Source organism: Notothenia rossii, assembly GCF_949606895.1.
Source record: "Notothenia rossii genome assembly, chromosome: 5".
Lineage (NCBI taxonomy): Eukaryota > Metazoa > Chordata > Actinopteri > Perciformes > Nototheniidae > Notothenia > Notothenia rossii.
In genome coordinates, this window is record NC_136903.1 from 87,614,717 (window position 1) to 87,628,322 (window position 13,606).

Below are 13,606 nucleotides of genomic sequence, written 5' to 3' on the forward strand. Positions count from 1 at the left end.
TTTCCGGTCTGGGGGGGATGAAGAGTTTATCGCCGGCCACTAGAGGGCAGCGTCACTGCTGTCGCTGCCCGGTTATGCCGTGCTCTGACCCGGTAGGGCCGAGCGGCCATTTTAGTTCAAACATTCATTCACTCCGCCTCGAGTTGAGGCGTACGTCCACTCATTCATGTAAGACTGTTTCTACTATTATATTATACTATATATTATACTATATATATATTATACTACTATACTCTGTGTCGTGGTATATATTTGTGTTGATGACATGCATGGAGGTAATGTCAGCTTATCTTGCTGCATTTCTCTGTTTCAGGGTGTCGTCATCCTTGTCATTACCGAAACTGACATTGAGGAGTGTGTTTCTTCAGGGACAAAATGGAGGCCCCCATAAGGGGAATCATTAATTTTAGGTTGAAGACTTGGTTAGGTTTAGGTTTAAGGTTAGGGTTAGTGTAAGGTTAGGATTAGGCATGTGTTGGTTATGGTTAAGGTTAGTATAAGTCTCCAGAAAATGCATGTAAGTCAATGTAATGTCCCCTGAAGTGATGTATACATGGTATGTGTGTGTGTTTGTGTGATTATTTAATTGTTACAATATGTTTCCCAGCTCCTGTGTGTGTTTACGGACGTATGTGCAAATATATTTGTATACTTTTATTTTGGATTTATTTATTCTTTTTGGATTTAGGGGAGTATTGTGTGGGTGGGTTGGCTAATGAAAGCTCTGATGTGCTGTGTTAATGTTTTTTGTATTGTATGTTTTGTTGTTGGAGACCCTCGAAAAAGAGATGGTTCATCTCAAGGGGCTTTCCTTAAATCAAGTTTGAAGTGACCATTCAAAGTGTACAGATGTACTTTGTGTGTCTCAGCTGAACCACCAGAGGGCCTCTTTGCACAGAGCATCAGCCTTAAAGCTCCTTTAAGCTACAGAACATTCATGTAGGATTGGTTTTGGGGACCGTGCCTTCAGTGTCGCTGCCCCCACCCTCTGGAACTCCCTCCCTGCTGAAATCCGTAATCCTTCTCTGAACATCTTCAAATCAACCCTGAAAACTTATCTGTTCAACAAAGCCTTCCAACATTCTGGCCTCACTGCACTGGCTTCCAATTCAGTTCCGAATTGATTTTAAAATCCTTTTATTTGTTTTTAAAGCACTAAATGGGCTGGATCCTGCCTATATAGCTGAACTCCTCCATCGCTGCACCCCAGCTAGAGCTTTAAGGTCTGCTGACCAGCTGTTGCTGATAGTGCCTAAGACCAGGCTAAAAACCAGAGGGCACCGAGCCTTCGCAGCAGCTGGCCCCAGGCTCTGGAACACTCTGCCCCTCCATGTGAGGGGTTTTTTAATCTACTCTTAAGACACACTTCTTCTCCCTGGCCTTCTAGTCAGAGCGGAGCACGACTCCTGACTTTTCCCTGTGTTTTTTATATAACTGTTGTAATTTATTGTCTTTTATTGTGATTGTAGTAATGTGTTTTTATTACATGTACTGTACAGCACTTTGGCTCGACCACAAATCGCTTTTAAATGTGCTTTATAAATAAAACTTGATTTGATTTGATTAACTCACTCATCCCCCCCCTGCAATGTAACACTTCCATTTCTGCCCCCTTTTTTATGTCTTGTATATGTCTTGTTATATGTTTCTTTGTTAAGCGACCTTGGGTTGATGAAAGGCGCTATATAAATTAAAGTTATTATTATTATTATTATTATTAGTGGTTTTATAAATCATACTGAATATTAAAAACTCCCTTAGTAATAGGATATTGTTTACTCAGGGCAGTTATACTTAAGTCCCCAATTGAGTGGAATTAATTGAAATTGTATTCATATAAATAAATAAAAACAGCAAAGAACATAATTGATATATCATGACGTCAATAGTAATACAAAGTAAAACAAAAAAGTAAAATAATAATAAAAATAGACAGTCATAAAATGTGCACTTAACCTGATCAAAAATGCATTAAAACACAATAATGTCCTCGCTGATACAGAAAATAAGTTGTGACAGAAGATTACAAATATAAGAATTATAAAAAGAAGATATGATTGCTACTTTGTACTTAATAATTATAATAATAACTTAAATGTATATTGTGCATTTCATTAACCCACTGATGCTTATATTATTTGTGTACATCTACTCCACTATTAATTTAATCCCTTTAGTTACTTTACAGATGTGGATGAATGATGTGAAAAATAATCAGACTTTAGTTCCACCTGGAGTAAATCCACAAGCTACCCTGCAGTATACAAAGTCATTCAAACTAGCTGCACCTTTACCAGCTTTGAGAACACTTTCATGATCAATCATTATAAAACATATCATATATATTATTCTGAAATGGACCAATCTGCACAATGACTACTTTTACTGTCGCTACTTTCACTATATTTTGATGATAATACTTTTCTACTTTTACTTAAGGAACATTTTGAATGCAGGACTTTTACTGTAACAGAGTATTCCTACACTCTGGTACTTCTACTTTTACTCAAGTACAAGATCTGAGTACTTCTACTTTTTCTCAAGAACAAGATCTGAGTACTGAAGCAGATCTTAGTGGTTATTTCCCATCAATAGGCCCCACTGTATCGTGTTTAGCCGCTGTACAGCAGAGGTGGAAGAAGTCCTCAGATTGTGTCTTTAAAATGTATACATAGAAGCCCTACATTCAAAATGTCACTCAAGTAAAAGAACAACAGTACTAGCATCAAAATATACTTAAAGTAGCGACAGTAAAAGTAGTCATTGTGCAGATTGGTCCATTTCAGAATAATATATATGATAGGTTTTTGATCATTAAAGTGTTCTCAAAGCTGGTAAAGGTGCAGCTAGTTTGAATGACTTTGTATACTGCAGGGTAGCTTGTGAATTTACTCCAGGTGGAACTAAAGTCTGATTTAACACTTGATTATATTTCACATCATTCATCCACATCTGAAGAATATGAATACAGTCCCTCATAGTGTTATTCGGTAGATCTTCTTAGTTACATCAATGGGTGTCTCCATTATTGTGTCCACCACATCAATAGGCCACACTGTATGGCAGTTAGTCGCTGTGGTGGCTGTGTACAGTCAGTGATCTCTACATCAACACATGGCAGTCTTGAATTTATCGAGTGGCGGCCAATCAGAGCCGTCCTTTTAGGGCGAGCCTCCGCCGCGCTCGGCCAATCAGCGCTGCGGAGCGGGACCCCTTGCCTCCAGAGTTGTGCAGCAATGCTTGTCACGTGACGCTTGGAAAAAGGAATGCCAACATGGACCCGTGGCAAGGACGGGATGTGAGCGTGCTACGACAATAACACGACGGAGGAAAACAGAAACGCGGAAAAATAGAAGAACCCCTTTGACGGTGCGGCTCGTTCTCCACCGAGTTACTGCAGCAAATTCACGGTAAGTCGAGCCACATATCCGGGATGCTGCTCGGTTAACAGGAGGAATATAAATAGATCTTTTGAACCGGAGACTCATGAATTCCTATGCGGGCGCAGTTTGCATTCAGGCGGTTTGCCATGTTGTCGAGCGCTCTTTCTGGTAAAAATAGTCATCGAGCGGTGTTTTCTGATTTCAATCCTCATGAGTTTAACACTTCCCCTCGACACACTCACACACACACACACTCACACACACACTAATGGGCAAGTCAGCGCGGGCCGTGTTTACCCAGCTCTGTGTAAAGTGTGTGAGGCCCTGCTTCAACATGTGCCTGCAATCTGACAGCAGCAACACACATCCTGTGGAAGCTAATGGGCATTTCTCACCACTGTTAGCGTGTGTGTTTGGACTTTAGCTCCACATTTGATATCTGCAGACCTGAAGGTGAACTACCACTGGTGGCTAACTAACTTAACTTAGAATTTGCATACCTTTTTTGCATTTTTCCATTCAACTTTCCATAATTGTCAATATGTTTTTACCTCTGTGATACCTTTTACAGTTCTATTTATACTAGACCAGTGCTAAAACATGTTTTTAATTATATGGAAGATGGCAGTTTATATTTGTATTCCTTTAAAAAAAGTTAATTATAGTACTTTTCGGGGGAATATTTAATTGATTTTCTAATTTAAAGTTGGGTCTGACCAAAACATGCCTCAACTGAAAGACACATATGCTTATTTTCAGGTTCATATTATGTATGTTGTGCCTTTACTGTGACATGTTTACATGCTTCAAGCTTCAGAAAGCATTTAGTGCAAAAATGATTTGCTCATTAAAAAGATATACCCTATGTAATACACTTTTATGTAGATTATAACACCTAATAATGTAATGATTTCCTGAAAATGTAATAACAATTGCACATAACGTGATCGAAAAAGTCCTGTATTGATATTGTAATGACATTTTTTACTGATAATGTAATACCTGAGTGTAACCAATGTGAACTGTGGGTGAAAAAAGTTACAAGACATTTCCATTAAAGAGGCCCTAGTATGCGTTTGGGGGTTTTCCCTCTACTGTAGTGTGTTGTATAGGTTTCAGTGCATGTAAATGGTCTGCAGAGGCTACAATCCCAAAGTTTCCTTCCAGAACATAGTGACATCACTATGTAACACTCGCTCTTCTATTGGCTAGCACTCACAATAGGCTAAGGAGCAGGAGATCTCTAAGCGATTGACCAATCAGAGCAGACTGGGCTCTGGTTTCAGACAGAGGGTGAAAAAAGGTGCTGCAGCACAGGCAGTATGAGAACAATAAAGAGCTTTTTGAACATTAGAGCATGGAGACATGTCCCAGTCGAGACACTACATACTGATATGAACCTGAACATCAGCAGGAGAGGACTCTTTAAAGTAGAGACACTACATACTGATATGAACCTGAACATCAGCAGGAGAGGACTCTTTAAAGTAGAGACACTACATACTGATATACACCTGAACATCAGCAGGAGAGGACTCTTTAAAGTAGAGACATACTGATATACACCTGAACATCAGCAGGAGAGGACTCTTTAAAGTAGAGACACTACATACTGATATACACCTGAACATCATCAGGAGAGGACTCTTTAAAGTAGAGACACTACATACTGATATACACCTGAACATCAGCAGGAGAGGACTCTTTAAAGTAGAGACACTACATACTGATATACACCTGAACATCAGCAGGAGAGGACTCTTTAAAGTAGAGACACTACATACTGATATACACCTGAACATCAGCCGGAGAGGACTCTTTAAAGTAGATACACTACATACTAATATTAACCTAAACATAAACACAATATGTCCTCTTTAAATCTGGGCATTGATGTAAATAGCTCTTCATGCTCTTTTACTTTCTGCTTGGTTATTAAAAAAAGTCATCTTTATGTTGCCTTTGCAGGTTTCCGTGATCCCTCTTCGTGTTTCCTCGACAGCCTCTCCTCTGCGTTTGGCCTGGATCAATGGTGTCTCTCAGCAGCAGAACGCTGAGTTTGGAGAATGACCTGTTCAGGGACAGCAGCAGCCTGTTCTCCCTCGGCCTGGGAGACAGCGAGGGGGGCAGCTCGGCCTCCTGCGACAGCCCCGACGCCGGGGAGCTGGGGGCGATGCACCGAGGAGAGGAGGAGGATGAGGAGGAAGAGGAAGATGATGATGATGATGATGAGGACGAGAAGATGAGTCTGCACATCTTTCTAGGAGGTATTGGTCAACCGATTACAGATGTCACGTGTATTGGGGTTAAAGTCCGGGGTCCAAAACTAGCAAGCCACATGAATGTCTGGGAACAAATAAATGTTATATGCTACACAAATACGGCCTGGATCCGTTGAATTCTCGGAATACCGGGTTTCAGATTAGAATTTTCTCAAAAGGGGGGTTCGTTTAGCATGAAACACTTTACATAACTAAAGGATAAGTTAAAAAAGAAAGTAGAAAGAAAGTGAGGTCAAAGAAAACTATTTCTGCTATAAAGTTAGCAATGATTACGAGTCAGACCTAGCGTTTCCGCCAGGGGGGCGTCTTGCCGTCATTTGACGCCTTATTCAGCTCGGAAATTCAAGCCCCCCCCCCCCGCTCTCAGGGTGGACGCCCTCTCAGCCCTGGTCTGGCGGAAACACTGGTCAGACCTAAACATTTCAGATGTGTGTATCTCACACCAGTGTTTCCCCTATATACAAATAGTGGCGGTGCAGCGCCGCTGCTGAAATATGAGCGCCGCTGCTAGGGGGCGCCAGCCAGGTACCCAAAAAGAAGAAAAAAAAGAAAAAATTGTTTTACTTTTTTTTTTTTTTCTTAAAATAATAAGTGGCGACCCTTTTTCATTTTTTATTGTTTGTTATGTAGATTTGTAGTATTTGTGTTACTGGCATAGGCGACACAGGCGGTCGCCTAGGGCGCTAGATCTGGGGGGCACTGCGCTGGTAGCTCTGGGAGGGAAAAAACCTTTTTGACCGTTGCCGCTCATCCAAATGTTCGGCCTTGATGTAACAACATTCATAATTAAGTAAATGTAACACCCTTTTCACCCCGGTTAGACATTTAATTTGCCCTGTACGGTGGGCGCTTGTTAACTAGGTAAAATAAGATATGAATGAACAACAAAAATAAAATAAGCTACATTTATTTGTTATTGGCTATGGTAGGTTATTGGTTATGTTCATATACTTATTTGATTATTAAAATGTAAACCAATCTTTTTCATATGGGCGTTTTAGAGTTGTACCCCCTAGATCAGGTCTCTAGTAAGTGTGTGCTCAAAGTGCACCAGATTGAAGCATTTTACTGTAAAATGTTCAGAAAAAATATCTTCCCGGGAGGGCATACCCCCGGACCCCCCTAGAGGATATCACGTCCACCCCCCAATTCAAACATGTTCATACAATACTGAATACATTTGAAGCCATTTTGACGTCTATTACCTATGTCAATAAGTTTCTTTTTTTGCAGTGTATTTGTCTTTTGTAGAGATTTTTCATTTATCTTTACACATAAAATGTCGCCTGAAATCTCACCTAGGGCAGCAAATTGTCTAGAACCGGCCCTGGTACTAGGCCTCAAGAGCCTTTCTTCTGCTGACACATAGAAACAAATTTGCGGGGCACACTTCGCACACACTAAAAAATTCCACGCGCTCCGCGATCACATTATGCTGGGCCCACGTGCCTTAGCACCGCTGCTATGACTCCATCCTAGGGGAAACACTGCACACTGTACTGTAACTTTAACTTTGTTATTCATATTTTAATGTCTTGATGAATGTTTTTAAATGCCATTGTATAATATGTTTCTTAATGTCTTTCATTTTTGTAAAGCACTTTGAGTTGCCTTGTGTTGAAAGCTGCTGTATAAATAAACGTGCCTTGCCCTGCCTAGGAGCGGAGGATTGCGATGAGGAGGAACCTGCGAGTCACGAGCCTAAGCTGCCAGATTTCCCTTTCCATCCCTCTTCCCCGTTTTCTCCCACGCTGGAAGACATCGAGGAGTTCTTGAGGGAAAAGATGGAACTTGTCAAAGAGGGTCTTTTTGTCCAAAAAGACGAGGGTCTTCTTCTTATTCCAAAAGAAGAAGCGTCCCCTCTGCCATGCAGTGACTCTCCATCCTCCACTTTGACCCCCGAAGCCTCCTCAGACACTTGCCGTGATCAAGGGAAGGTTGCTTCTCATTGCACTTCAAGTTTCCTTAAAAAGGAGGAAATCAGCGCAGAAGACCACTCCCCTTCTGCTCAACGTAACCCCTCACCTTCCTCCCAAATGCTCCTTGGTGCTCCGTTGGTTCTGCAGCTACAGCCCCTATCTCCAACCCCCGCTGGCTCTCCTCCAGGGGCCCAAAGTGGCATCTGGCTCACTCATCTGGTCATGGGCCTCCAGGGTGCAAGAGGACAAAATGTCACCCTGCTGAACCCCACCACCACCTTGTTGTCTCTAAACAGCGGAGACAACAAGTCAGCTGACCAGAAGTACGTGAGGATCGCCCCCCTGCCCTTCACTATGAGGACTCTAGAGATCAAGGGCCTGACGGGGGTTGGGGGTCAGGGGACTGAGCTGTTGAAGGCCATGACCCCCCGGGTGAGCAGACTGCCGCCCACAGAGAGAGTCCACAAGTGCTCCCACCCAGGCTGCGGGAAGATGTACACCAAGAGCAGCCATCTGAAGGCTCACTTCCGCCGGCATACGGGAGAGAAGCCTTACACGTGCAGCTGGCCCGACTGCGGCTGGAGGTACGTAGCATGATGAAATAATAATAATAACAATAAACTTTATTGGTATAACATAAGACTGTATTTATCCTGAAGGAAATGTTTGTGCCAGAGTTACAAAAATACAGTATACACGGCGTAATAAAGCTGTACACTAACAGTGCAGTAATAAGAGCAATTCAACATCTACAGGAAACATAGACGGTCACATAACGAAGTACATATTAACAGTATATTTAGTAGTGCAAAAAACTTAGTGGCAGATACGTAACTTCACGTTATTATAGAACATTATTAATAATAATGATATTGTACATGTTCTATAGCAGCGAGTGTTTTGGTGTGGAAGTTCTCAGTTGTCTTTACTGAAGGTTGAAGAGTTATAGACAGGGGTGCACATCACTTTCTCAGTGAGGTACTCAGATGATTTGGTACTCCAACTTCTGGCTCCACTCAAAGTTAGTTGATGAAGCCCTCTGTATCGCAAATGTCAACGGGGGGGCGGGGGGGGGGTGCTCGTGGAGTACTTCAGGAAAGTCGACCGGGGGGGGGGGGGGGGGGCTAGTGGAGTACTTCAGGAAAGTCCACGGGGGGGGGGGGGCTAGTGGAGTACTTCAGGAAAGTCCACGGGGGGGGGGGGGGGGGGGGGCTAGTGGAGTACTTCGCTGTGATCAGCAGCCCTGTCTGTGCACACGGAGACCGAATCTGTCGTCCGGTGATCTAACCGCCTTCTGGAAAAGCTTCACAAGTACGTCGGTACGCTTTGTGACACAAGTGACGGAACGCATTTCAGATTGTTGCCGTGTCTGCGTACCACTTATGTGCACCCCTGGTTATAGAGCACCTTTCATGCAGCCCAAAGTGCTTCACAGAACAAGAAGGAAACATGACAACAATATGAAAATAAATAGAGAGCAAGATAAAAAAAGTCAACAGTGATCCTAATGAAATTCCCTTGAAGTAAGCTGAGAATAAATTAAAAGAGGTTCAAATAAAACAATTAAAAAAAAAAAAAAGCGAAACTGAAAAAATACAGTTAAACATGGAAAATGATTCCAGTGAGAATTGAAAGCTGACCCAAATCAAAAACCATATTAAAAAGATTTTAAATTTATTTTAAACATTTCAAGGGAGTTTGCTGTTCTAAGATCCACGGGGAGGCGGTTCCATGATGTTTGCTGACGGCTAAGAGTTAAGATCAAGATTACAAAAATACAAAATGTCATTTTTTATTCCATTGGTTCAGGCTGCAATATAATGAGGCAGGGATGAGTCTTAAAACCCAGAAATGAGTTCGCATTTGACCGCCTCGGGTTCCCTCGTCTCAAAGTTTTTCGAACGTGTTTTTGGTTGGATGCCTGACATAAGATATATGGTGAACAAAAGCTTAATAGACTTTCACGTTTTGTCCTACGACATCAAATACGTCAGTCAATACCCCACTCGAGAATATTACCGAAGCTCTATGCGTCACAATAATGCAGTTGCTAACACTACGACGAACATTAGCCGTCATTAGCTTAGCGCCGGTGACATGAAGTCATGTGATCGTTGTGTAGTTCGTACATAGCTTAACGCTAGCTTTTTACTTCTGCCGATCGCATTTACACTTCAAAAATCACAAGGGGGTGGAAAGACCTTGGTAATTATTATCTTATTTTAGTGTATTTTATGAAATATACCGAAATCCACTGGAAAAATCCCATTGCTTTTTGACGAGGGAATCAATACGATGCTTACTTCCAGGTCGGCCTACTAAGAAACGTCATCAATGCACCACTCTATTCTGATGCTCTTATTATCATAGATTACTAATCCAGGCATATGTATACATGTGTCTTTGATTGTATATAGGTATATACATATTTGCCTATATATTTGTATTCTGGATTGTGGGGAAACGGTCTCTCTGCACGGCCAAAATGCCCTGTCAAATGTAAGGCCAAACTTTCTAGATATAAGCATGCTTGAGCTTAAAACAAGCAAATGTGGCTGCCAGTGCAGTAAGTGAATTTGACTTGATAAGATGTCTTCAAATAAGTCTGGCTGTCCGACTGTCATTATAGCACATCAAATCTAGCAATCTAGTTTAATGCAAAAGAAGCTAAAAACTAGGGTACTTTTTAGCATCAAATTACTTAAAATTAAATTTATGAAATCCTTGTTTTTCGGGTGCTAAATTAGAACACATGCTATTAAAATAAGAAAGCACTAGATAAGCTATTTAAACTAAAATCAAGACCAACTAGATTTAGAATCTAAATATAAGATTATTACACTTGTTTAGATCTGCAGTTTTTGCAGTGTCTGTACACACAAGCTGGAAGATTGACACTAAATTTGACTTTGACAGTTGGCTAATTTGGACAAAATGCGGTGTATCTTTTCGCCACGTGTTCCTTACTCCACCTTCCTGCTCTTTTGTCGCCAGGTTTTCCCGATCTGACGAACTTTCCCGCCACCGCCGCTCTCACTCCGGAATCAAGCCGTACGAGTGCTCCCTCTGCGAGAAGAAGTTCGCCCGCAGCGATCACCTCTCCAAACACACCAAGGTCCACCGCAGCTCCAGACCCGGCAGGATCCTCAAGCCCACCATGTGACGCTCTTTAGCCTTAACACCCTGGAGGAGGGGGTCCGGGTCTCCCTCAGGATATTTTTGGTGCTTCACAAGCAGAACTTTTAAAAGAATTATGAGAGCTGGACGATGTTTCTTCCCCTCCTCCTATTTGGCTTTCTCTCCCCCCCTGCTGTTTAAATGTCACTGTTCCTTCTGAGCATCTGATTCTCCTCAGGAAACCCCCATCTGGAAGTGGATTTCCTGGCACACAATGCAAAACACCTAACAGGAGACAGTTTTTACAGAGGCCCCTCTTGCAAACCACTCAAGCTAACCTACTATCTGCTGTTCAAGAGGTAACAAGCAATAGGAGTGTCTAACTCTATAAATCTCTTTTTACTTCCGTGATTCTTCCTCGAAGCCAAACTTCAGGGTCCATGGATTAAGCTTCCGTTTTTATACGCTGTTGAAAGGACATTTTAATGTTCATGTGTCTCATCATACGACATGTGGCAGTGGCAGAGCGTGACAGCCATCACATGGGGGTGAAATTCTGATCTCCCCTAATCGCTTTCCCACTTCACGCTGAATGAACTCTTGATATTAGGAGAACATGCGGAGACATCGTCAGACTTCAATTTTGGCCAAACTGAGAAAACTTCCGATGTGGAACGCATCCCATCCTGGCCTTCGTTGCAGTCGTCCAATCATAATCCACCTCGTTTGACCCCGTATGCCTTTTCTCTCAGCCCCGGTTCACTCTAATCTCTATTGATGCCTTTGTACATATCACAAAACCACCTAACTTGATCCAACTGTTATCGTACGACTGCTCTTATTTGACTGTGATTAGGAACTGGGGAGTGGACAAACCAGAAAACCCTGTTCTGGCCCAACTAGAGCACGAACACGACACCCACGACAGTTTTTAAGCTCTTTTGTTCTGGGAAATTCTCTTGCAACCATTGTGCAGCCGACTTCTGTCTGGCCAATCCCAACTACTACTACTACTGTTATGTTTTGGCTCAACAGTGCAAGAGTGAGGCGAAACAGTTACTGTATTACATGTATGTTGGTTATAGTAGCACGAAAAGCTAATAGTTTAAACAGCTGGATAGGCAGCTAACATCTACATAATCATCTGTATTAGCATACTCATACATATGTGTACCGTAACATAAAGGACAAAGATAACATGTACAGCTTGTAGCCTTTATATATAGATGTGTTTGTTTTTTTTAATCGATGAGGATTTTTCAATCAGTGCATTAAGCTATTCAGATGTGTTTCCGGAGAGAGGGTTTTTGGTATTTTTATGTGAGTTTGATTGTAGCGTGATCAATCTGTGGAATGTCAGACTGATATTGGTCTGGGATTTGGAGTCCTATTCACACACACACCATTAAGCTGAGTCTCAAGTGCACTTGTGTTCGTGGAAAGTGAGAAAAACAGTCATTGTGTTCTTATGGCAGTTCCATAACATGTATACCTTTTTGGAACGAACGGTAAAATGCCAAAAAAAGATTATAAATATTTTCTAAGGAACTTTGCAATGCAGTCACTGTTATCATGTGTTCTTTAAAACACGTCGATGCTTGTAAAGCTACCAGTGCTTCACATGAAGAGACTGTATTCATTACGCTTCACAGAGCTGACTCGTCTCTGTTGAAGCGGCACTCACTGCTACACAACGTAGGCTAACCTAACTTTCATTTTTAGGGGCTTTTGGATCAACTCAAAAGCAGAGCACTCCCTGCATGTAGCGGTGTACATTTACACTTCCTCCATATCTCTGTCTCTTAGCATAATGGATACATTATGGTGCACTCCTGTTTGATAAACAAACCATGCTTAGTAAGGTAGGAAACCATTGAAGGCAGACAGACGTGTTTATCTGTCTGAACCAATGCTGTCTTTGTGTCTGAGCCTCCCCAGGCAGCTTCTACTGACCTACATCCAGACCTGTGTTCCCTAATCATCATCTCTCTCTCTCTATCTATCGCTATGTCTCTCTGTCAGTCTCTCTGTCAGTCTCTCTGTCAGTCTCTCTGTCTCCCTTCTCTCTGTCAGTCTCTCTGTCTCCCTTCTCTCTGTCATGCCTGTTTATCTGGTTCAACACAGGCTTTATTTTAATTTTATTTTGGAATACCAGATATGCTATTTTCCTATTTGCAAAAATAAAAAAGCAAAAAATGAAATCCTTTCCCTTTGTTGTTATTTCAAGACGCAAGGCTTTTATTGTCATTCGTACATAGATACAGTTATGTCGATGAAAATCTTAGGTCACAGGCCTAACGGTAGTCTACGGAAGAGGATGAGGGCCACATTATTTATTCTTTTGGGAGGATTTGAAAAAAATGTTGGTTTTTTTGTTCTGAGAAAAAAGTCAGAATTCTGAATTTTTTTCTAATAATTCTGACTTCTTTCTCAGAATTCTGACTTTTTTCTCATAATTCGGACTTTTTTTCTCAGAATTCGGACTTTTTTCTCATAATTCGGACTTTTTTCTCAGAACAAAAAAAAAACACATTTTTTTCAAATCCTCCCAAATCTTTTTTTAAAGTGGCCCTAATCCTCTTCCGCAGTAGTCCAACCAAACAAACGTATCAGAATCGATATACTGCTGCCTGCTGTGGCTTGAAACCACGTTGAAGAGGAAAAGTAGACTGACCCAAACTCTTTCATTTGTGTGTTGAACAAAACAAGATGATGTGAGTTCCTTAGAGGCTGAGGTTTAATGAAGAATCAAGTGACTCAAGCGTCTTCTTTCACATTACACACAATGAGCCTCATTCAGGAAGTACAAACACATTTGTTCTTATTTATGTTCGTATCCACGATGTGTTTCTTTGTAACTTTTGATTCCAGGGATTAACCAATGTTTGTTTGAAGAGAACGAGGA

At 41.6% G+C, this 13,606-nt stretch overlaps 1 protein-coding gene across 1 annotated transcript; it reads left to right on the top strand.

Annotated features, from left to right (window-relative positions):
• Positions 1 to 3,215: 3,215 nt before the first annotated feature.
• LOC307040355 (Krueppel-like factor 15) lies at positions 3,216 to 12,902 on the top strand. Its single transcript, XM_079683107.1, has 4 exons — positions 3,216 to 3,410; positions 5,352 to 5,650; positions 7,325 to 8,168; positions 10,579 to 12,902. Exons 2-4 carry the CDS (start codon positions 5,413 to 5,415, stop codon positions 10,745 to 10,747), a joined length of 1,251 nt encoding a protein of 416 aa, XP_079539233.1. The 5' UTR covers positions 3,216 to 3,410; positions 5,352 to 5,412; the 3' UTR covers positions 10,748 to 12,902.
• The last annotated feature ends 704 nt before the right edge of the window (positions 12,903 to 13,606 follow it).